Here is a 25865-nt window from a genome sequence, read left to right as displayed (position 1 = left end):
CCCCATCTCACATTGTGGTGCAGTTATTCAGAGAGTCATTTTTGTTCTTGAACGATGCTGCTTAGATATTCTGGGAAAGATTATCTCCTCCAGTGTGCGTTGGAGAATGTCTTGGATATTGGTGTGAAATGCACACAATTCCTGGGTGCAGATGGCAGAGTAACTTTTTTCCTCCAGACACAAAAATTCTAACACTGAGCAAGCTGTCCAAATATGGTATTTTTCCCAAGAGCCATCACGCATATAAAATACACATAGAATCGTGCTTCTTAATAGTTCTGTTTAGTTCTTAATTCTCACTAAGAGAAATGCAACAAAGGAAACAAGGTTTTCTTAAACATAACTTGTATAAGAATAGCATTGTTCTACCATGGTGGCTCAGTGGCTAAGATGCTGAGCTTGTCGATCAAAAGGTTGGCAGTTCAGCGGTTCAAATCCCTAGTGCCGTGTAATGGGGTGAGCTCCCGTTACTTGTCCCAGCTTCTGCCAACCTAGCACTTCGAAAGCACATAAAAAATGCAAGTAGAAAAATAGCGACCACCTTTGGTGGGAAGGTAACAGTGTTCCATGCGCCTTTGGCATTTAGTTATGCCGGCCACATGACCATGGAGACGTCTTCGGACAGCGCTGGCTCTTCGGCTTTGAAATGGAGATGAGCACCACCCCCTAGAGTCGGGAACGACTACCACCTATGTGTGAGGGGAACCTTTACTTTTATCTTTACCATGGACACACACACACAACCATTGAAAAAGCCCATACATATAATTCTTATTTAAATATGAAATCATCACCATGTTTCATTAAAAACTATACTCTTGCTATGGTCTCAGGGATGGTTACAGGAAGTAAAACACATAAACCATGTAGAAAACCAAGTGACAGGCAAGGGTTACCCCTTTTCTTTGAACAATTATGGGGGGTTGCAGTGAAACTCTAAGCAAAACCAGCCTGCTGGGAAACTTTCAAGACAAGAATCAGTTAATTCCTTCCAAAAAACAAAGCACACTTTCTCTTCCGAGTCATTCCTTCTCTTAATGAAGACTATCAAACACAGTTTTTCCTAAATGGCAAAATATTTGACTGTATGATGTGGCTGAGATTACAAAGATATTGTGAATTCTTAATTTGGTTTTCCTGCTGATGAGTAGGACTGTCTGTGTGGCTCTCCCAGAGGTGTCACTGAATTCTTAGCTCAAAGTAAACATACTTCCCACAATCTCAGCTGCTTAATCTGTTTGCAGGTTGAATTATAAGATAGAATGGGTGACTGTGGGTGCTGGGAAGTAGCAGTGAGCATTTCCATGTTTTGTATTTTTTTAATAGAAAGGGCATGCTGTTGTTGTTGTTGTCAAAAGATTTTGCTCAGCTGTTTAATTTTGCTACAGGCCTTAGAAGCTGTTTGTAGCACTAAAAGACCTGGTAGACATTTTCCCAAGTAGTTAAGCATGTCAAATTGAATTAATTCTTCTAAGAAAAGCCCAAGCTAAAGTTAAAAATAGTTTAGGTGATATCCTGAAGTCTATTAGAGCACTTTTGCTCTTTCAAATTTCAAAATATTCTCATTAAAAAAGAATAAAGTCAACAACTTAAAACAGAAGGGGACAAAGCCAGAAGACAAATTAATCCAGATTTAAAACCCAACCAGAACCCAACAGAATAAAATAGTTTTATGCCCTGCCTAATAAAAAAATGCTTTTGAATGGATGCAGTTAGAAAGCAAGAGGCTTTCCACAATTAATAATCCCATTTCTTTTGTTAAGACCTAGACAAACTGCTTATAGTGACTGCATTCATAGCATCCTAGGGGCTAAGCCAAGAAGAGCTTGATATATATTAAAACATGGAGTTTTAACAGCAACATTTATTTGAATATTCAAAAGGCTTTTGATAATATTCTTAGTGAAAGACTCTCAAGCAGCTCCTTGCTCATGGATATGAAGAAAGAAAGGGTCTCTTTGGATTGAAACTGGTTAAAGAACAGAATATAAGGAATAGCAATATGTATATACTATTAGCAAAGGGAGCTCTGTAAATGGGCTATCCAATAAAAAGTATTTTTGTTCAGGTTAGGAGTAAGTAGCTGAAACTAGTGAATGCTATCCATTTATTTAAGGTGATTAAAAACAAGAAGGGACGGTGGTCTAAAAAGCTTTCTTTAAACAGAGGAAAAGAACATAAACATGGTAAATGCAATACCACCTAAGTAGTAATGCAAACCGGGACAGGAACGGCTAAATTCATGTATAAATAACTAAAATGATGACAACTGAATAGGAATAGGTTCTCAGAGTTCAAAAGAGCAGTGAAGGTAAGGGCGGTTGTGAAATAAGGCTAAAAGATTTAAGGCTTTTTGATTTAGGGAAAAGGCAAACAAAAGGATAAGAAGGCATGAGAGAGGTGTAGAGAATTATGGATATGACTCTTTGATAAGCATTAAACAATCTGGATAGGAAGAACAATTTCTTTCTCTTCCATAATACCAGAACCCATGATACTCCCGTTAAGAAGACTGATTTGCAGAGGGAAAAGAAAGCACCTGGCACTCAGCATCGTCAAACTACAGAATTCACTATTACAAGATTGACAATAATCATTAATTTGATGGTCTGGAAAGGGAATTGCAGTCTTTATTAGAGGAATAAAGAGATTGATGGACTAATACTTGTCTACTGGTCTTCTGAAAATCCAAAGCCATTTTCATTTAGCTAAAGGGAAATAATTAAAACACTGGGGGATCTGAGATGCTCAAACTTTATTCTTTTTTTGAAGCATGAAAGTGAATTATGGAAATATACTCACAGGAATGGCTAAATTCCTAAATAAGTAACGTGTACATAATATACAACTTGAGAATAGCTAAATAAACACAATGAGAATATACAAGATAATATATATTTCAACTGGAATATATGCAAAACAAATATCCATGAAAACTTTAAAGACATGTATATTACAAGGTTAGTAAAATGAAGAACTTAGCTATTATAAGAAGATAAAGTATTTGTACTCATTCTTTTTTCCCTGAAGTCATTTTACCCTCATTTTAAATTTCTGGTTTATGTTCATTTTTCTGACCCAATCAAGTCCTGATTCACTCTTAACATTAGCAAATAATGGCCTGCCTTATTTATGCTAATGCGCTAGGTAACAACTCTGTCCAACTCAGTTCTTAGATTAAATCTTCCTGTTAAATTCTATAGGGAGTCTACACAGGGATGTATTTTGTCTCAGCAATGAATGAGTGGATGCCAGGGTAGTATTTAGCCAAGCTTCCACTGTTTCCAGGGGCGGGTTTCAAAACCTGTCGCTACTGGTTTGTTCGTGGGCACTCACAGGTGTGACACTTCTGCACAAGCACAGAAACATCTGGGCGGGTGGGCGGAGCCTCCTGCCACCACTGCTACCAGTTCGCCTGACCCGGGGTGAACCAGTAGCAATCCACCACTGACTGTTTCTGAGAATAGAATACTGCAAGCATACAATGTGACTTTTTCTGTACCAGTTTATTTTTCTATGCCCTTGTCTATCTCTTGGGCACCTGTATCTCATTGTACCAGGCTCTTTTTGCTGCCAATGCTAATTGACATGGAAAATTGCCTTTAAGCTGTAGCCCTGACCTAACAAAGTCCTGGCCAGACGAAATGAAAGTTCCCACTATGCCTTGCATTGTCTAGCAACTTACTGAGGATGGTAATTGGGGGTGGGGGAGAGAAAGTCCCTCGCAGGAGGGGCAAGCTTACCAACAAGTACACCAACTTTTCTGGCATCCTAACAAAATCCAGTAATCAGAAACAGCAAATGCCCATCACTCCTTAAGGGTTAAGTTACTGGTCATTCTTTTCAGCTCTGCTCAGAAGAACCCAAGCCTTGCTAACATGCTCTGGCCAGCTGGATATCTCTCATAAACTAATGATAAGAGAGCTATTTACAGGAATGGCCAAACTTGCCAATCAGTTCAGCCAATCTTCTAGAAATTCTGGCATCCTAGAAAACCCAGTGATCAGAGGTAGTAGAGCTCATAAGGAAAAGTCAATAGGCATTATTCAGTGTAATGTCAAGCCTGGCACCCGCCAAAAATAAACAAAAGGAATGTACTTTTTAGAGTTTTGGAAAGGTTAATTTTTAAATTGGAATAAGAGATTTTCTGCACTGGTTCAATCACTAAAATTTAAACTGTTTTCTGATCCCTGCAATCTCTTTCTATAAAAATACACAGAGGTAAATTTCAAAAATATATTATGATAAAACTCTTGAAGGCATTTGGTAAAAAAGTCTGGTATTATTATCTTCTAATCATGTCAAAAGCTGAAATAGGATATTTTTCTGATCATGCCCCAAAGAAATGTGGAGAAAGGCGGCCTGAGATTAGAGACTGATTTTCCCAGTATGTGTCTTTTTGTTTTGTTTTTTTTGTTTACATTTATACCCCGCCCTTCTCCGAAGACTCAGGGCGGCTTACAGTGTATAAGGCAATAGTCTCATTCTATTTGTATATTTTTACAAAGTCAACTTATTGCCCCCCCAACAATCTGGGTCCTCATTTTACCTACCTTATAAAGGATGGAAGGCTGAGTCAACCTTGGGCCGGGCTCGAACCTGCAGTAATTGCAGGCTACTGTGTTCTTAATAACAGGCTTTACCAGCATGAGCTAAACCGACCCATCTTTACCTTGATGTTTCAGAAGGTGCTGGAAACAATCCTCCAAGGAACTGTTTGAGATTGTTGGATGACAGCTATATGTCTATTTATAATTTGAATAGTTTTATTATAATTGTTATTTGTTTTATGGGTGTTTCTATCAGTGTCACTCATATGTTGTAAAGTTGCTTGGAATTGGAAAAGTAGGCAACTATACATTTAAATAAACAAACAACTGAACAAACAGTCAATGAGTATTTTTCCCCCAAATTCAAATCTTAAATTGGTTCAGATCAAATTAGCTGTACTAGTCACTCCAATGAAATATTCACTGACTCACTCAATTCATTCACTTAAATTGGCTCATCCCCAGTTTCAAAGTACAAACTTTAATCAAATAATGCTTTCTTCAAATTTTCAGTTTCAAGTGGATCAGAATTGACTCATGTCAGGTATGAATGTGTAAGAATATTCACAAACTTGTATTGAAACTGTTGTGGTCGCTAGCCATAACAATTAATCAAATCTCTAATATGTAAAGCTATCTTCAATAAAATCTTGAACATAAACTCTCACTCTGTGTTTGTGTGGTGTCTGTGTGTTTCCTCTCTCCTTGCAAATTTTGCAACTATTCTATATTGGTTACAAACCTTTGAAGATTATAAAATGCCCAAAACTTTAAAATAAATTGCTATTAAGTCTATTAAATTGCTTTAATGCATTATAAGAATGTTTAGGTATTTCTATCTTTTTATTGTGCTTTTTATGCCATGGAAAAAAAGCACAATAGCCCGTTTAGTTAACAAATTGCATTTTTCAAAATGACAGACTATATACTTACTTTTGAAGTTTTTCAGTGGTCTCTTGCAAAGCATCTGTAGTTTGCTGAAATTTTAATTCTGTGCTTGTTTTCTCTGCTGCCATTTGCTGGAGTTGAGCCGCCAGCTCCTCATTTTGAAGAAAGAGCATGGAGACAATATCATCTTTATTTTTCAAAGCTTTTTCATATGTTATAAGTGTGGAGTTGAACTGATCCTTAAGATTTGCTTCTTGGGATAGAGCTTGATGCAAACTGGTGAAACAAAAAATATGTACATCAGTGGTGATCAATAAAATGTAAATTTAAATATATCAATCAAAGGGGCGTAAATATGTGCATATACATTCATTCATTTATTAAGTATATAAACTGACGCAGGAAAACCTGCTATGTCATTCATGATAGTTTTACAATACATTTAAATTAACATAGAGCTGACTCAGCAGCTTAATTCTTTAGAGCATTTTGACTATTTTTCTTTCTTTTCTTCTATAAGTAGAAGTAAATATTATTCAGGAGTTTCTCTGTATTTACAGGTACAAATTGCTTCTGATTTGTACAATAAATCCCAAATCTCTTGCCTTTGTCAACACAAGAATTCTTTCTCAGGGAGAAACGTCAGTGAAATGATACTGATTATCTTTCAGATGATAGATAGATAGATAGATAGATAGATAGATAGATAGATAGATAGATAGATAGATAGATAGATAGATAGATAGACAATAGATAGATAATTGCAGAAATTTATTTCTGAGGTTCAACCTCACAGGCTATATCTGAATGAAAAAATAAAGGCAACAACTTCAGAATGAGCTGCTTCATACTATAATCAGGTTCCTGTATACATATGCTTACATTCTACTTTCATATTCTCACTATATACAAAATAATCTTTACTGAGCAGAACAGTATAGATCTAAAATTTAGGGATTGCAATTTCTAAGAGCAAGATGTTATGCTGTTATGCTGATGCTGTATTCTATTATTTCTACCTGACTTATTCTCAGGGGGTATAGCCAAGTCAGCTCCAGCTTTCTTCAGGAATAAGAAGCCAACAGCACATATTCTCATCTAGCAGCGGTTGTTGCCACCAATAGCCCACTAAGCAATTTTTAGTAGTCTCCTGGAGAGCATAGTTGTGTAGGAAACCTGGTAATCAATGCCTGGACAGATGACTGGAAGCCAGGAGAGACATCAGGTCAATTTGAAGGAAGATTCCTGGGAGAAACCAGGAGGCTACTTGGCTATTCCATGACAAGGCACTCAAGCTTTCTAGGTTCCTGAACCTTTTCCCTTTTGTCCAGGAAATCTATTCAGCTGCTGGTATCAGGAATATGACTGTGACTGCACACGAGTGTCTATGTGCACACTTCAATGTGTGAAAGTCTGAGTTTAGTTTTGATCATGATTTGTTACTATAATGGTTATAAAGAAATGGTTAAAACAGCTGCTGAACACAATAACATATGTTTTATATATATCTATGGAGATTCTCAGTCATCCAGGTCATGGTTGTTGCAAAAGTGCTTTTTCCAGAGGCAACTGGACTTTCTTTGTTTTTCCTTGAAGACATTTCGCTTCTCATCCAAGAAGCTTCTTCAGTTCTGAACTTTTCAGGTTGCCTCTTGAAAAAGCCCCTTTGGGTTTTATATATGCTTTATGTTACCCTTCTAAAAAATTTTCAGGGAAGTCTAATTGGGGTTATTCCTCAGTTTTTCTTTCTTGGAATATTTTTATGAAATAGGAAACTGGTTTACAGATTACCTCCATTTTAATGACTGAGCAGGAATCCTGTATTAACTTAAGGTAAAGGTAAAAGTTCCCCTCGCACATATGTGCTAGTTGTTGCCAACTCTAGGGGGCGGTGCTCATCTCCGTTTCAAAACCGAAGAGCCAGCGCTGTCCGAAGACGTCTCCATGGTCATGTGACCAGCATGACTCAACACCAAAGGTGCACAGAACGCTGTTACCTTCCCACCAAAGATGGTCCCTATTTTTTCTACTTGCATTTTTATGTGCTTTCGAACCTGCTAGGTTGGCAGAAGCTGGGACAAGTAACGGGAGCTCACCCCGTTACATGGCAGCACTAGGATTCGAACCACTGAGTTGCTGACCTTTCGATCGAGAAGCTCAATGTCCTAACCTCTGACCCACGGCGTCCCTGTATTAACTTAGTACAGAGATTTTATATCTATTTTTGGAATTGTTTTTTATATAGCCAAAACAAAAGTAAATTTATAAACAAATGTTTTCTTCAAAATGACTGTTTTATTTTTTATCCTACAATTTTGTTAAAAGGTTATTTATTTACAAACATTGGGCATATAGACTGAACATATCTAAATTACTGTGTAAGTATAAAATGAAATAAAACTATATTTTTCTACCAAAAAGCAAGAAGAACAAACAAATCCTACATTAAGTTTATTGGCAATGTCCTTTTGTTTCTGAACAAAAAAGGAAGCACAACCAGATTGCCATTTCATATAGAAATTAAAACTCACCAGGAATGCATAAGTAAAATACAGCTGATTTAATAGGAATCTAAAAGTTAAAGGTCAAGGAATTGGCATGTCATTACACCTACCACCTGAGGTTGTTTGAAAATGATGTGAAGTATCTATTCAATTAAATAAGGACATTTTGAAATTATAAATAATGTATAAAGAAATAAAAAGTCGGTAGAAGAATAACAGAAAAAATATATTAAACATGATTTTGCCATAAGTGAAAAAGAAGAAGCATTTTAAAGTAGTATCCTGAGCTACAAGCTGAAGAAATCAGCATACTATTTTCAAATATTAAAAAAAAAAATTAAGAAGAATCTTGTTGCATTAGAGACCAAAGCCCATTTTAGTCTAGCATTCTGTGACGGAGTGCACATAATATGTTTGTTGATAAAACATAATTGATTGGGTGTACACACAACATCTAAGACAGGGGTCTCCAACTTTGGTCCCTTTAAGACTTGTGGATTTCAACAGCAACAGCTTTGCTGGCTGAGGGACTCTGGGAGTTGAAGTCCACAAGTCTTAAAGGGACCAAGTTTGGAGACCCCTGATCTAAGGCATATAATATTTTATCATGTAATAACACAACATGTGAATCTAGCTAACTTACAAAATAGTCATCCAGATATCTATGAAGTGTTTCAGTCATCCAGATCATAGCTGTCTCAAAGATGGGGTGTTTTTTTTTTTAAAAAGGAAACTGGACTCCCTTTTTTTTTGAGAAAAAAAGTCAGTCCAGTTGCTTTTTCAACAAAATAACTTTGAGATAGTCATCCAGGTGCATCAGGGAAACTCACAATTAAGACATGAGAACAAGACTCTTCTTCACTTGTTCCTAATAATTGGGTGTTCAGGGCATGTTGCTTTAAAGCAGGGGTCCTCAAACTTTTTAAACAGGGGACCAATTCATGGTCCCTCAAACTGTTGGGGGACGGACGGACCTGCAGGGTGGACGTGGCTAGGTGGTCATGTGACTGGGTGGGCGTGGTCAATTTAGCAGTCCATTAAACAATACACCCAAATTAAACTTTAATTTGTTATGCTCCTGGGGGTGGAAAGCAGGTTAGTGAAGGGATGTGGCTGCCTTGGGGAGGGACTTCAGTTTGTGTGTGTGTATATGTCTCTCTCTCCCTCCCCCTCTCTCCCTCTCTCTCTGGAGGCTGGGGAGTCAAAACGGGCCTGTTTTTGGCCTCCCGGGACCTCCATGTGTCCCATTTTTTGGCTTCCTCAGCCTCCAGAAGGCAGGTGGGTAGGTGCGGCGATGTGGGCAGGGAAGCTTCGTGATCCTGCGTGGGCTGGATTAATGGCTTCAGGGGGCCATATCTGGCCCACGGGCCATAGTTTGAGAACCTCTGCTTTTAAGTCTATAGATACAATATGGTCATTCAGACTAATAGCCACTGATCATTTTATCTTCCATGAATTTATCATATCACATCAAAGAAGCATCTCATGGAAGTCTAGAACTTAGTTTTTATTTTCTAATGCTACATGTGGAGATTTGCATTTACAAAAGGATCCATAGGATGAAGCTATACATCCAACTATAAAAAAGGTAAAGTTTCCCCCTGCCAGTGGTGTCCAACTTTAGGGGAGGGTGCTGCTCTCTGATTCACAGTTTGAAGAGCTCACATTGTCCAAAGATGCTTTCCGTGGTCATGTGGCTGGCATGTTAAATAGTGACATTTGCAACTAGGAAAGCTAAACAAGATAATTCAAATTTGATACAAAGGGTAAAAAAGTAAAATCTAAATCTGCAGAAACATTCTGACAAAATATCATTTGAGTCCATCCTTTAAAATATATATATATATATTTAAATTAGTAGCTTACCAATTTACAGCATACCAAGAAGAACGTGGTAAAGGGCCCATTCAGTTAAATGTTTTAACAGCAATATCTTAGTAAAGTCTCCAAATCTTGGAGATTTAATGGAACCATCGGTGCCATTTCCTTCGCGCTACAATTCACATCAAGCAGTTGAAACATCTCTAAAAAAAGCTGTACTCAAATTGCAGCTGTATTAGTTGCCGTTTATTATCTCTATGCAATAGGTTTACTCTGCTTTAAAATTTATACGCCTCATTTTGCAAGCTGATGTTTTGAAAATAAAAAACAGTTTGAAAGAAATAGTGATTCACTAGTGAGACAAAGCGGAAATCAATTCCAATTCGATATTGATAGCTTCCATGTGATGTAAAATGTGTGCTCTTTCTAATTAAATGTAAACATGTTTAGTTCTAAAGTCCAGTAGGGATGACAAGAGCCACTAGAATGGATTGCGTAAGCATCGATCAACTGATTTTCCAGGCTTGTTTATTCCCTAGGATTCTTGAGCAATCTGTGGCAGGGTTAGTGTCAGTTCCAACTGACTTTAATTTAGGTCATTTTCAGGTAAGAGAAGAGAAAAAAAAGAGCAGTCTTGACAACAATGTTGAGTGCTCAGTGATACCCAAAGTTATTCATTAACCATGTCCTTCTGATAGCTAATCAATACCAATGCATGGAGCCAAGCACACTGCTCTAAACTGCCCTTCTCCTGAAAGCCAAGTCTTGGTAAATATTTAATGGCAGTAAAGGTGTTTTGGTTGTTATCAAACTGATACCTTAAAGAACTCTTAAAAGAACTTTTATCTTCCTTCTCTTTTCAGAATTTGTTCAGTCATTATATGGCCCTGATGCAAAATACTTATTTATTTCAGCTGACTTTGGGTAAAGGATATTCAACTGCCCTCTGTACCTATCAGTAAAAATTCTCTACTTGAAAATGATTTTTATTAAAAAATCCAAAACCTGAGCTTTGTTTTGAAAACATGAGGGTACATAATGAGCTGGATTGAAGCTCAGAGTGTTGCAATTAATTGTTTTTAACTGAATTGTGCCACCAGGAATTTTGAACTATAACTACAGTCTTCCTTAGATAGCTATCTGGAGAAAAAGAGAGATCAAGTTGCTTATCCCTGTTCTTGTTCAATCAAATTGTCCAATTACATGCTGAAACCAGACTGAGTCTACAAAAATAGCCCTCAAAGGCAATAGGAAACCACTTCCATATTCTTGCCAAGAAAATGGCATGAACTGAGTTCAAATCTGAGACTTCTTAGTCCTCAAAGTGCTTTCATTAACTGCAGATTTATTTATTAACTGTCTTTTTCTTCTTATGCATTAAAATGTTTTAATTTATTTCTTTGGTTTAATTTATTTCTTCCTGTACATGGTCATTAGATTGGACCCTTTTCATCAGAATAAATAAAACTTTGGAGCCAATCCACTGTGTGCAGTACAGCTATTTCTCAAGAAAGATCTTGAAATAAGGAAGATAATTGACATGGAAGAAACTTCCAAAAACTTCATGGAAACTTCCTGGAATTTTTCATTGGTAGTCCAGGCATATATTTAGAATACTTACACTCTTGATCAATCCTTATATTATTTATCAATCAAATTTATATAGCTGCCCATCTCCCAAAAAAGTATTGCCTAGACCCATAGAAGATAATTATGCTCATGCATCCACCATATTGTAGTTTGGACAGAATGGAAATGATCTCATTGGCATTCCAGCTCATATTGCTAAGTCAGGTGTTATTGCAGAATTTTCATTTGTATATGGAGTCTACACAAATTTAGGAGTTTTGTCACTGAAGGAAGATAACTTCCACACATAAAATGCAGCAGAGATCAGAAATGAGATGGAAACAGCTGGACCAATTACTAATTTCCCTCCCTCTCTCCCCACCCAGGAATGCACGAAAAAGAGTAGCATCTCTTTATATACTTCATATTTGTATGATAGCAGTTGGGAGGGTAGAGTTTAAATACTGAAAAGTACAATGCTGACTACAGATTTTGGGTGAGAAAAGATCTTAGTGATTAAAAAAAAACATATTAAACTCTGTTGCAACCAAAATAATGTTTTCAACTGGTGTTAAATTAGCCTCAGCCATTTATACTATAATTAGCAATCTAGGTAACATAGGAATTGATCTGCTGATTTGTATATGTTCATTTATTTATTATTTTGATTTTGAGGCTACTCAACTCCACAGCTACTCTGGGAAACTTAAAATACTCCTCTTGTCCACCATTTGTTCAGGTTCATGCAGGCAATCAAGAACATGCAAGATATATACATCTCAGCTCTGTAACTGATTTGAAGGACATTTGTTTGACATTAAAACATATACTTCCTTGTCTTTTACATGGATTTACTCTGAATATGCCAATATGTATGAGGCAAGGAAGAATAGGAATATCCCGCTCTGTTCTGTCTTTCCATGCTCTTGAGGCATTTCCATATTAATGACCAAACTGACTATATTTTAGAACAGTGAGCAATCTTTTCATCACTGAATGCTCTTGATCTTTGAGTAGCATGTTGATAGCTCAAGAATAAAATTTTTGAACCATTCTTGCTATCAATATTCTTGCTATCAATATCAATTAATATCAAATGTTCATATCCTTGAAGTCAGATTGACAGGACTTAACTAAAAAGCAGATACCCTAGTTAAATTTTAAAGGAAAATATGGCCTTTCAGTGGTGGTCCATAGTATATTCAGAAGAAAGTCTTTAGCATGTGGTAACATAGACACTTATCTGCTGGAATTGCCAGCATAACATCATGTGTAACTTCTTGGGCAGACACCAAGTCTACAAATCCATTATATTTTATTAAAAAAGTTCTAAACATTTTTATTAAAAAAAAAATTCTTAGCATTCTGCAAAACAAAGTACTAACCTTTAGCATCATCTTTATTTCTAGAAAAGTCTTGGATTTCACATACATACAAAAAGTGATTTAACAAAATAAGCATAACTACAGATGAAGTAAGTTTTCTAAAGGCCATGAGCATTATGGGAAGTTTGAGAGGGTAGTTTAACCTCACCAGTTAAACTAAATGGATATTTTTTGACTGGCCACATTTCTATGATATCCCCCCATGGCAGTTATTTTCTTTGTGTTTCCACGATAATAACAATAACTACATTATGATTATGATTTTGTATTACTATTTTGCTGAAAAAAGTCTGCGGTCTCAAAAAATTGTTTTTTTTAGCTCAAAAAAGTTGAGGAATCCAATGTTTTTGTCCTTACTTTAGACAGCTTGCTAGGCAACATGCTTAGTTCAATTATATATTGTGTATAAATGTTGGGGATTTTTTGGGGGGTGGGGAACCTGCAGATTTCTACTTGACAATGAGAGCTTGAGTTTATGGACAGAATTTGTCCATTTAGAATATGATATAAATTGTTTGTTTTTATGCCGCTCCATAATACTTGCTTTTTTCCACCATAATGTTTATTGTAAAGAAGCCATCCTGTTTAAATCATTTTTTAAATAAAAACTATTCTCTTAATCTTTAGTTGCTTCTTTTGCATTTATATTGAAGAAATCTGATTACTCAATATGTGTGAATATCTATGAGATAAAGTACATCTTTTTCTCCATTTAATCATATCCAATTCTTGAAGATTGTCTGGACAAGTCCCTGCAATTTCCTTGGCAAAAATTTTCAGAAGTGGTTTGCCATTAATTAGCCGAATAAAATTTACCCTATGAAAATAACACAGGAGACATTGTTCAGAACCCACTATTTCCAGTGCAGCTTCTTTATTTCATTCCTCTGGATAAGATGATAAAAATCTTTTATTCTGCAAAAGAATAATGTTACTATTGTTCCATGTAGTATTCTGGTTTGAAAAGATTCCTGACATAATTTTTAAAGTTAAAGTGGGAAAAGGTTCACCTTTCCAAAATATGGATTTAAAAATGTTCATTCAAGTACATGCCAGTATTAATATAATAATATAGGAGAATATTGGTAGTACTGTGTTTCCCTGAAAATAAGACCCTGTCTTATATTTTTTTGAACCCCAAAATAAGCACTTGGCCTTATTTTCAGCGAGGTCTTATTATTTTGGGGCACTTGGAACAAGATGGAGCTCCTCTTGCTGTCTTCCAGCTCTGCGTTTAAATATTTTCAGGGAGGGCTTATTTTCGGGGGGAGGCTTATTTTAGTGCATGCGCGCAAAAGCCCCATGGGGCTTATTATCAGGGGATGTCTTATTTTCAGGGAAACAGGGTACTAACTACTGTTAACTTCATTAATTCTACTTATTAAATAATTTCAAAGATACTTTGAAAGTATCTTAATAAAGGGATAATCAATACAAATTGCATTAAATTTAGGGCATGGGTAACTAAGTATGTTTCACAAATTGTAGAATTATTCCACTGTTTAGTCAAGTGTTAAAATATTCACAGCAATTCCTTATTTTCATCATATCCCTTTTGACAAAGATAACAGCCATTAAAAAAACCTAGTTCCCACCTGGCTAAACCCGACTTACAGGTTTTGTTGAGGAAAAAAAATGCACGACTTAATTATTGAAATAGATCTATTAGAACTGTCCCCCAATCCACCTTGCCTGCTCCACCTACAGATGAACTCTGAATGACCTGTTTTATGCAAAAAGAATTGTAATAACTTGCACTAAAAGCTGTTGTAACGCTAAGTCTGTTTGGAAGACAAAAGCTTGATTGAGAAATGTATATGATGTTCCAGAAAAACGCTACTTTTGCCAGTTAATTGTACAATGAATAAATAGCTAAGCTAATATGATGTACAATTTAACTTATTTCCTTAGAATTAACAGAATAACAGCCAAGCAAAAGCTAATTACGTTAGCTTTTGTTTGCCACCAATAGACAAGTGTAATCTATTGTCTACACTGATTTCATTGAAACAAAATTAAACAATGGTGTCAACAATAATTCACTCCTTTCACCAGGTATTATTTTACTAAGAACAACAATTTTATCTCTATCTATCTCCATTTCTCTAGATAACAGTTCTATTGTTTCATTTTTCTGAATAATACTATTAATGAAAATGACAATGTTCATATTTTTATATTTTAAAATGCAAAAATGAAAATTGTATTACAGGAAAAGTTACAAAGCTATATAGCTAGCTATATGTTTTCAGTAATAACATACAGGTAGTCCTCGATTTATGAACACAATTGAACCCAAAATTTATGTTGCCAAGTGAGATATTTGTTAAGTAAGTTTTGCTCCATTTTATGGTCTTTCTTACCACAGTTGTTAAGTGAAAGTTACTGTGTTAGTAACACGTCTGGCTTCCCATTTACTTTGCTTGTCAGAAGCTCACAAAAGGTGACCACATGACCCTGGGACACTGTAACCGTCATAAATATGTGGCAGTTGCCAAGCATCTGAATTTTGATCACACGATCATGAGGATGGTGCAATGGCCATATGTATGAAAAACCTATGTCACTTTTTTTCAGTGCTGTTGTAACATCAAACGGTCACTAAGTAAACTGTTGTAAGTCAAGGACTATGTGTAATTTGGTTTACACTTGGTTCAGTGGTGGTATTCAGCTGGTTTGGACCAGTTCGGGCAAACTGGTAGTGGCGACCTGTGGGTGGCCACCCACCTGCCCCGGCGCTATGCCATCCTATTTAGTCACATTTTCTAAGCCATGAGCATGCATGCAAGCTGCACACGTGAGCAAAGCGTATGTGCAGAAGGCATGCACACTCACATTTTCGGTGTGTGGCAAACCAGTGGTAAAATTATGTGAAACCCACTTCTAACTTGGTTAGTTTTTTAGATCCTCATGCTGATGGATTCTATGCTTATTTTTAATAATTCAGAATTTATATACTTACTTATTTGATAATGTTAAAACTATACGTCTAGATACTCAGTAAAGGTATTTTGTTTAGTTTCTGTTGCTTTCTTCATTTAAATAAGTACCTAACTAAAGAGGCTTATGGTACATGAGTTTTGGAAAGCATCAGGGACAAAGATTCCCTTGCATTTCAGGCACGTTTTGAAGAGTGCTTTAATTTCCACTTTTTGAACATGGGAAAATGTATTCCAAAGTTTGGGTCTATCTCTTGCATAAAACATGTCCTCAAAGGGCGCATTTCCTCATTTGTATGAGAGACAATTAAATATTTAGGTGCTACCAGTGACAGAAAACGTGAGTAACTGAACAGGGCATTAGTGCATATAAACACTAGTAGACACTGATGGTTATGATGTGATAAGGAATGAAGAACAAGCCCAAGATGAATCATTTATAGGTCATTTGGTGAAGGAATTGCTCCTGCCTCTTACATTTATCACTGAAATAAATTCTGCAATACGTAAATGCTAACATTAATTATAATATCTTGCAAAAAGGTGAAAATTAGCAGCCAGAGTTTGCTCAATTATAAGTGTATTTCCTAATATCGTATCTACCAATATACCCATATAAACAAACACTCTCCTAAGAAATCAAAGATATGTGCCCTCAGCATAAGGATATAAGGAGAATAAAAATTCTCAACAAAATTAGAACAAAGAATAATTCCATATTCTCTGAAATAAATACTGTTGATTGTGAGAAAATTAATACCCATTTTTAAGCAAAACAGATTTTCAGGATTATTTAGTCATAACCACTAATTACTTATTAAGTTCTAGAAGTATCTATTTTAAATTATATGAAAAAAACAGGTTGTTTCCTAAATCTAATTCAACATTTTTCCAGCAGTTATAATAACAATAGATTTACCATAAATGTTATCAGATAATCAATTTGGTGTGGTGGTTAAGGCACCAGGCTAGAAAGTGGGAGACTATGAGTTCTAATCCTACCTTAGTTGCAAAGACATCTGGGTAACCTTGGGTCAGCCATTGTTTCTCAGCAGTATGAAAGAGGCAATGGCAAATCACTTACGACATTTTGCCAAGAAAACTGCAGGAAGTTGTCCAGCACAGTCATCACCACTTGAGACTGAATTGAAGGCATTGACTATGTCTGAGTGAGAGAGAGTGTGAGTGTGTATATTTATTCCAATCATTGCAAATGCTAACGTAGAATGTAGTGTATTTTCTTCACAATCTGACTATAAACAAATGTTTTAGAAAGAACCAAGACAGAGTCATGAACTTTTTACGTAAGATTTTTTGCCTATAAAATACCTACATGCTTCCGAGAATGAATAATTCTAACAAAATTATTCTGAAAGTTAGTGATCAAAAATGAAGAGGCAATAAAAGCTGTCAATCCAAGAAACTATATTTTTGGAATGAAAGGTGTTCTTTGTCCAAGCAGTACGATTCACTAGAGACTTAAATGCACTGCAATCTTCTGGGACACAGAAAAGTGCACTCAAAAATTAAAGCATATCACATAATTCTGTCTTGAAATGAAACTATTCTTCCTAAAATTTTGATCAGGGCCACTTTAAAGATGATCTCAGGAGCACCCAAGGAGAAAAGTTCAAACTTCTAAGAGCGAACAACTATCCAGTGGAGAAGAATTTCAGCAGCCTGCCTCATCAAGTACTGACAAATGGAATGTGAGAACCGTTCCTTAGATGAAAAGAGACAGACAGAACAATTCAACTAATGGGATCACATTGAGCTAATGGGATCATTCTGACTTGCCTAGCTTCTTTAGGCATATGTCAAAATGCTAATGTTATTTTAAGGTCGTTTCTTTTATTTGTATATTCACTCTCAGTCGGCCATGACTGGCTTGGAGAATTTTGCGGCAGTTAAAACACATCCACATACTTTTAAAGATGTAAGGCATAAAGCAAACTCCCTTAAACACATGTTGCTGAAAAGAATAGCACTGACATGCATACTGGAGCCAAGGTCCTTTATTACATTCTCAGCTAACTTTTCTAGCATAAGTTTCTTTGATGATTATTTAAGTGTGAAGTTCAATACATGTACCGTGAAGATGCTACCAAAAATCCCTTTAACCTTCCCCTCAACACACACTAGTAGTGTTGCAGCATGTTCTGAAGGGAAACAGTTTGTAAATATAATCCAGTATTGTGGAACAAATTCAATACTGGGCACTGCATAATACTGTGGCCAGAACAGAGCCTATAGGTTGTCTTGCTGGCCTGGAACTCCCAGCATAACTGAAGGTCTGAGTTCAGTACAGGTTAAAAAAAAGGCCCATGGAATAGCAACTGTTCAGAGATTAGAGAAGCGCTGACCCTGTTAGCTTTCATTAAGGCATTAAAGACCCAGCTGTTCTGCCAGGTGTTTGCTCTGTTTGATTAGGCATGTTCTACTGGCAACATTGGTTGATTTTGTTCCTTATGGTTTGGATTGTGTTTGTGGTCTTGATTGTTAGGGTTTTGTTAAAACAGTGTTGCTCAACCTTAGCAATTTTAAGACACATGGACTTCAAATCCCAGGATCCCTCAGCTGGCATAGTTGGTTAGGGAATTCTGGGAGTTAAAGTCTACACATCTTAAAGGTTTAGAAATACTGCATTAAACTGTTGTCCTTATTTTTAATCTTTGCATACTGCCCAGAGTAGTTTTTGGAATTTATAAATTGTCTAAAAAAATCTACTTTCCCCCGAATGCTGTATTTATTAATTCCTACACATTTGGGCTGTTATTTGGGATTACTGTATGTAAACCAAGAAACCAATTTAAGAACAACAGATTCGTAATTTAATGTGTCATAATCCATTTCTGCCAGTATTCATTAACATTAATATGATGCATTTTAGTAGTTCTCAGGTGAAACATATCCAACTGATTTCAGGGGAAATAAAATCATACCTTTAATTTGTTTGGGAGTTATCAGTTTTGCTGAAACAAAACTTCCAATAATGAGAAAGTCAGATTGGGATAGAAGCCCCAATGATTCCTATATGAAATAAAATGCCAGAAATGATCTTACTCATGCTATATCCAGGAAGGGGTTACAGGTTTGTTTCTCCACGATATTTTGGAATTAGAGGCCTCAATAATGCCATTTCCCCTCAGATCACTTTTCTTTGGACAGGAAAATTTAAAAAAAACAATCTGTTGGAATTAAGAACCTACCACATTGGATTGTTGTCCAATGATATCCAGCACTGGAAGAAACAAATAGGCCTCTTTTCCTGATTAGACAGCAATTTAAAAAACAACAAAATATGTTTTATATTTCAGTTATGATTCACAATGTGAGGTAATTTTATTCCTTTTGCTTCTCCAAGGAACTAAACTTCTATATTAAGTATATATTCGGAGCTTAGTTCAGAAACAAACTATTCCATATGTGATAAAAAACTTACTGAATAAGCTAACAGCTGGATAAGTTAGCATGAAATTTGCATGTAAATCTTCAAAAATATTTCTGCTAGTTCTTCAATTGTACCATCACTGAGAAAATACTTTCTTCTCTTAAAAAATTATGCATCTACTAAAGTTGTTAAAGTTGCATGTTTTTGTATGTGTGGTGGTAGTGGTGGTACAACTTTAGAGAAACTATTCAGTAATAACTTAGGGTCAAAGAACTGCACCCTGGAAACCTAAAGATCTGATGACTTCTATTATCTATAACATCATTGGTTTTAATACCAGTATAGATTAGCTTTTGTGATACTATTGTTACCTTCTGTCTTGTAACAGTGGGCATACTATTGTGATTCCACACTGGTCTCCTTCTAAACCCTGCTTTTCTTTTTTACTATTATCCTCTCAAAGAATTTGCTGAAGAATTTAAAGCAGCTTTTTCTGAAGCAACATAAAACCGATAGGAACAAATCTGAGTTTCTTTCAATTTCACAATCTGTTAGCAACAGATTCCTCATTTACAGCAATGTAGAAACTAACATAGCTAATAATCTTACTTGTGGGAGGGCAATAGAATTCACAGAATGATCATAAGCCTTGTAACAAGATATAAAAAATGACACAAATTTCACATCAGTTAAAGACCTCAAGTAAAAGTGCTGTGGTTGTCATTCAAGAGTCATAATTGAGAAAAGCACCTTCAACTGAGTGTGGGATGTTTGCTTATTGAATGGCCCTTGTTGGAATGGAAGGCTGCACAAACCACCTATTCCTGCCTCCATTTTCATACATTCATTTACACAAACATAGCCTTTGGGAAGTCATACAAATCCTTTAGAGATGCTATGTATTGGCCCTTGTACATCCTCTCTCAGCTCTGACCAGAAGAAAAGAGTGATGCCTGGACAATTGAGGAAAGAAGCTTGGATGTCAAGATGAAAGGATTCTCCATGACTGATTAAAAAAATGACATGCGATCCTCTCCAAGTATGTCTAAGGGCTTTCAATATTCACAATCACATTAGTTGGGGCACATTTCATAGCAGTGGTAAAATCCAAATTTTTTTACTACCGGTTCTGTGGGTGTGGCTTGATGGGTGGGGTGTGGCTTGGTGGGTGTGGCAGGGGAAGGATACTGCAAAATCCCCATTCCCTTCCTACTCCTGGGGGGAAGGATATTGCAAAATCTCTATTCCCACACCACTATGGGGCCAGCCAGCAGTGGTATTTGCCAGTTCTTCGAACTACTCAAAATTTCCGATACTGGTTCTCCAGAACCTTTCAGAACCTGCTGGATTTCATCCCGTTTCATAGCCATGTGGGCAATCTTCTTTTGGCCAGTGAATGGTCTTGATCTCTGAGCATAAGATTGGGGGCTGTACCCTCAGAATATTTGACCATGAGCGAATAAAAGAATCAGTGGGAGCAGAAGCAACTTCCTTTGTTCTGTTAGCTTCTCTATTGGGTTTTGTAGTGGGAAGCTGGCAGTGAATGTTGAAAATCTCTCCGCAACTTCTCAGTGGCAGGCAGGTAAGTGACTACTGCTGAGTAGGGGATGGAGCAAGGGAATGCATGAGGAACCCTGGTGGCACAACGGTTAGAATGCGGTATTGTAGGCAGCTTGGAGTTTGATCCTGAGATGCTCAAGATTGACTCAGTCTTCCATCTTTCCGAGATCAGTAAAATGATGGCCCAGATTGTTGGGGGCAATATGCTGACACTGTAAATTTCCCAGAGTATGCTGTAAAGCATTATGGGGGCAGTACATAGATCTAAGTGCTGTTGCTATTCTGATGATTGGCTGGCACCATGGACCATTTCTCTGTTGACTTTCTCCCTGCAAGCTTCTCTCAAGGAAAGACTTTGGGAAGGTCGCAAGGAGTGTTGGCAGTCATTCCCCAACAATTTGTGGGAAGCCGTCAGGGAATATTGAAAACAAGGATTACATACTGACAATAGCAGTATTGTGGCAGTGCTGAACACTCAGTACAGAGATGATGCAATGTCAAAAAAAAAAATAATCCCCAAATTTCATTTCCTTGGGAGTAATGGGTCCCAGAATTCTGTCAGATAGTTCATTTGAGATAACTTTGCTGACAAAGTTTTGCTTTATAATCCATCATTTTGTTCAATTGAAGATTACAAAATATTATATGAGAGCTTTAGTAGAAAAAGGATTTCTTATGTATTTAGTACTTTCTCCCTTTGGTTAAGTTAAAAAACTTATTAAGTAGTCACTTTGGGAGATGTTCAGGGAGTCACACACAAAGCTTTGGCAAGTTTTATTTTATTTATTTATTTATTTGCCAAACAGATGTAAGATTACAGATATAAGTATAAAAATGATTATGAATATAGGATAAGGATATGAATAAATGGGGACAGTAGGACAGGAATGGCAGGTACGTTGGTGCGCTTATACACACCACTAATGTACAAGAAAATATAAGTATTGATCAGACTTTTTAGATTTGGAATTTCTCTCGGGAAGAGTCAAGCCACTAGAATGGTTAATGGCCATGAAAAGATGATAAAAATCTAATTAAATGAATAAAAAGGAATAAGTCTGGGATATAACTGAAAGCAAATTAACTTGATAATGCTGAGCTGTGTCCAGATAGGTGATAAGCTTTGGGGATGCTGCTTTGAATTCTTTGGAGGAGACAGAAGATAAATAGGAATGAAAAGCAAAAAGTTACTTAAAGGTGGGTAAGATTTTACAATTGTACAAACAAACAGGTATAAAGGTACAAAGGTATAGAGGTACAAACAGGTTGGCAGAAGCTGGGACAAGTAACAGGAGCTCACCCCGTTACACAGCAGGACTAGGGATTCGAACCGCTGAACTGCTAACCTTTCGATCGACAAGCTCAGCATCTTAGCTCCTGAGCCACTGCATCCCTATTCATGGCAAACCACTGAGGAAATCAGCCTATTTTTTTTTGTATAATTCTACACAGTATAAAATTATACATACAGTAGAATAAAATATTCCATCTCTGTATGTGTATATGTGTAAAATTGACGGCAACATATTTCTTATATTAATTGGATATCTAATTAATGATCTCTCTATCAAAATATTCAATTTCAATGACGAATAGTATCACAAGTGATTACTAATTTGGAGAAATGTGTAATACAACTAAAAATTAATTCTTATCCAAAATGAGATACTTTATCCATCTCCTGAACAACTAAACTGAAAACATACCTTACTGATATGCAGGGGTAGACATGTGGAGAGGTAAAAAAAGTCAAGATAGTGGCTATATGAGATCATTTTTGTGTGCTTGGCATGTGATGCATGTAAAAAAGTGGCATAGTTACAGCTGTGTGGACATAGTTTCCAACCTGACTTTTTTGACACCTCTGTTTCCCGCAGATGCACCTGCTTATTGGTAAGCTAGTTCGTGTTCTCCAGATGCTTTGGATCACAGTCCAATGACTTGATCATATTGGATAGCATGTAAAGAAACTGAAATCTCAACTGCCAGATGGAAAAGATCAGGTTGTCCCCAACACTATCTTATTCATGCCTACTCAGACATAAGACTCACTGAATTCATTGTGAACTACTCCTAGGAAAGTGCAATTACTATTGTTACTTTTTTCTGCTTAAATACTATGATACAGTTCACAAATTAATAATTCAGAATGGTGAAAAACTGCTAGAAGAGCAGCTTAATAAAGCCAATAACAAATTCATAGACATAACATAGTCATGCAAAGATATTGGAAATTCAGGGACTTGTTGGAAAAGAAAGATGGAAAGACTGTAGAGATTCTTAGTCACTCAGATCATGGTTGTCCCATGAAAAAGCAACTTTGGGACAAAGATAGAAAGAGGGGCTTTATAATACCTCCAATGACTATTCATTCTCTACTGAATATGTCTCCCCACCACCATCTAGCCTAATTCAGGAAAGCTAAACTCTTGAGATTTTGGATCCAGCTGTTGAGGAGGGAAAAAAAAGCTATTAAAACTGTTGGGAGGCATTTGGAAGAGAAAAATCTATGGACATGGGAAGGGTTGTTCCTCTTCCTGCTGATTCTCCTCGGCAAGTCACCTCCAATCTCTGCAGTCACAATTACAAGGGAAACACAGACTTGGGGACCCCATGTTCTTTTTGGAATTTCTATGTCTAACCTAACCAATACAAAAACAAACACTGAAAAGCCTGTTGTAACAAAAACACTTGTCTGCAGAGGTCACGAGGAAAGTAAGGCTTCAGTTTTTCTGACCCTTTTTGTAGCCATATAATAGCTAACGTCTTAGTTTAATGTGCATTTTGTGTGCCATATACCTAATCTAGAATTTAGTGCACATAATGTTAGTAAATGATTAGAATGTCTGACTGTTGAGATTTTCTCAGTCTTTTTTCAAATATGATCAGAAACTTCCTAAGATTAAAATACATAAAAAGGGCATTGTGTACACTGATTTTTAAATTATATCGTATTAAGATATAATTTCACACCTAGCACTAGCTTATTTTTTCTTTGCACCATTTCAATTGGGCTGTATCAAGTTGCGCTAGGTTAAGTTTTTTCATATTAACAGAATAAATGGAGACATATCACATTGTGACCCACAGCAGAGAGTAGTAAACAAAGACCTCCTCTTAATGGCAGAGGAGAAAAAGATTATTCCTTCCCAGTGTTTAGCCTCCCACCTTGTATAAGTGTGAAGGGTCTTTTGTGGAGCATTCTAAAGCATAAAATGAGACTGTCAAGTCCAAATACCATTTCTATTGTATATAATACCTTTTAAAAAAATCTATGTATGTCATCCTTATTCTATAAAGTGATTTCCAAAATGGTATGAAGATACAGATAGAATAAAGAGAATGGTACTAAATAACCACATTGACACATTCATTTCAGTGTGAGCAAATTTTCTAGTTCTGTTTGTCCCGCCCCCCCAAGTTGGATAGCAATAGCACTTAAACTTATATAGCTCTCCACAGTGCTTTTCTAAATTCTCCAAGTGGTTTACAAATTTCAGCATGTTGCCCCAACAATCTGCGTCCTCATTTTATCGACCTTGGAACACTGGAAAACTGAGTCAACTTTGAGACGGTCAGGATTGAACTCCTGGCTGGGGGATGAATTAGGCTGCATTACTGCATTTTAACCACTGTGCCATCATGGCTCCTAAAGACAAGGATGGGGATGTTCCCCTATTGGAGACCTGTCCTTCAAGGTTTTGGCTACTTTAGCAGCTACTGTTTCCAGGCCAGGGATGGAGTTGCAATAATTCTGCATGAGAGTTTGTGGCTATTACATGCTTGCCTCCACAGATGACTGGTATAAATTAGGCTGTGGAGACAAATTAGGGAAATGGTTGATTCATCTTGTTGCCCAGCAATATATCTTTCTGAACTCTTGGATCTTGTTACAGGGTTAGTGTGGGACTCTCCCTGGGGAACTTCAATTTTCATGGTCTTTAGGTATCTGAAAAGACTCAAGAATTCATAGCTTTAACTATAGGCATGTCTCATATAGGTGGCTACAAGTTGATGTGGTCATTTCCTCTCAGTAAAGGGCATGTGATTTCGATATAGAAGACATTATCATCAGTTCTTTGCTATAGTTAGATCACTTCAATAGTTCAATGGTATATTTAAGCTTCTGCTAGAATTTTCGATTTCCAAGGCTATGAACTACCCAGAGTACTGTGAATGAAGGTGGATATAAACTTTGTAGTAAAAATAGGTTTAGTCTGGCAAGATTCTGTTTATAGGGTGAGAGCAAATAAGCAACTGAATTTTGGCTAGATTATTCTTGGCCTGGCGAACTTACTGAATTTTGATTTTAATACTTGTATAAATAGAAAGCTTGTTTATTTCTTTCCCAGGATCTAACTAGCAAGGCATGACATTTTTCTTAAGCCATCACTTTGAAAATTAAGTAGTCAAGAAGTCCATGAACAGGTATTTTCTGAGGCTGCGTTAATAAGTTGTATAGAAAAGTGGCATGGCATGTAAGACTGGATGGGTCCAAGGAACTGGCTGGTAAATTAAACGAGCAACTTGCCGAGACTTGTGCATCTGGTCATTTCAATAGCTAAATTATTTTTAAAATCCAGACTGTTCAGATAATGTTCAAAAGTAGCTCAAACAGACACCTCCCTAATTCACTGGACTATAGGAAGCAGGGGAAAGTACAATCAAATCAGATTCTGTTCTTATAGCCAACCTTAAAAGCAGTTGTAGCCTTCCTATGAAATTAACTACATGGCTGAACTACCTAGTGGGACTGACATTAACAGACACAAGAGTGCAAAGTCTTTGAAAGAAGGAGGACACATACAAAGCACTTATCTTCAACTTGTTAAAGCGCTGGTATGTTAAAACAATACTGTTGTTAAAATAAAGCAGCCCCGATTTCTCACATGCACACAGAACAGCTTCCAAAGCAACTGCATGAGACTTGCAAAAGACATGGCTGTTTTAATAATCCAGAAAGAGATGCTTCTTACATTCTCCTGTACTTTGCAAAGCACCTCTTTCAAAGGCTTTGAATTGCTTAGATAAAAATAATAATCCCATATTCTCTGGGATTAATCATTCTTTTTTTAAAAAAACCTACAATATATATATAGCCACATTTTTATGATTTTTTGTGTTCCCTTTGACAGGAAGAGGGATTATAATTTACCTGCCTATCCAGTTTTTTATTATTTGCATTAATCATTGCCAAGAAAATACAGCAGTTAGAAAATTAGAATGTTTTAACTGGCAATATAGAGTTTATGACAGTT

The 25865-nt window shown here is 36.4% G+C and overlaps 1 protein-coding gene across 4 annotated transcripts in view; it reads right to left on the bottom strand.

The window, feature by feature from the left end:
* The window catches only part of MIPOL1 (mirror-image polydactyly 1), a 212168-nt gene that overhangs the window by 31466 nt on the left and 154837 nt on the right, over positions 1–25865 (bottom strand). For all 4 annotated transcript variants that reach the window (XM_058162288.1, XM_058162286.1, XM_058162287.1 and 1 more), the window contains one exon: positions 5484–5714. In XM_058162288.1, coding sequence (XP_058018271.1) covers positions 5484–5714 — 231 coding nt within the window. The remainder of the gene's footprint in view (positions 1–5483; positions 5715–25865) is intronic.

The sequence above is a fragment of the Ahaetulla prasina genome, chromosome 1, assembly GCF_028640845.1.
Source record: "Ahaetulla prasina isolate Xishuangbanna chromosome 1, ASM2864084v1, whole genome shotgun sequence".
NCBI lineage: Eukaryota > Metazoa > Chordata > Lepidosauria > Squamata > Colubridae > Ahaetulla > Ahaetulla prasina.
The sequence above is the reverse complement of the archived record's forward strand: the minus strand, read 5'-3'. Positions and strand labels throughout refer to the sequence as shown.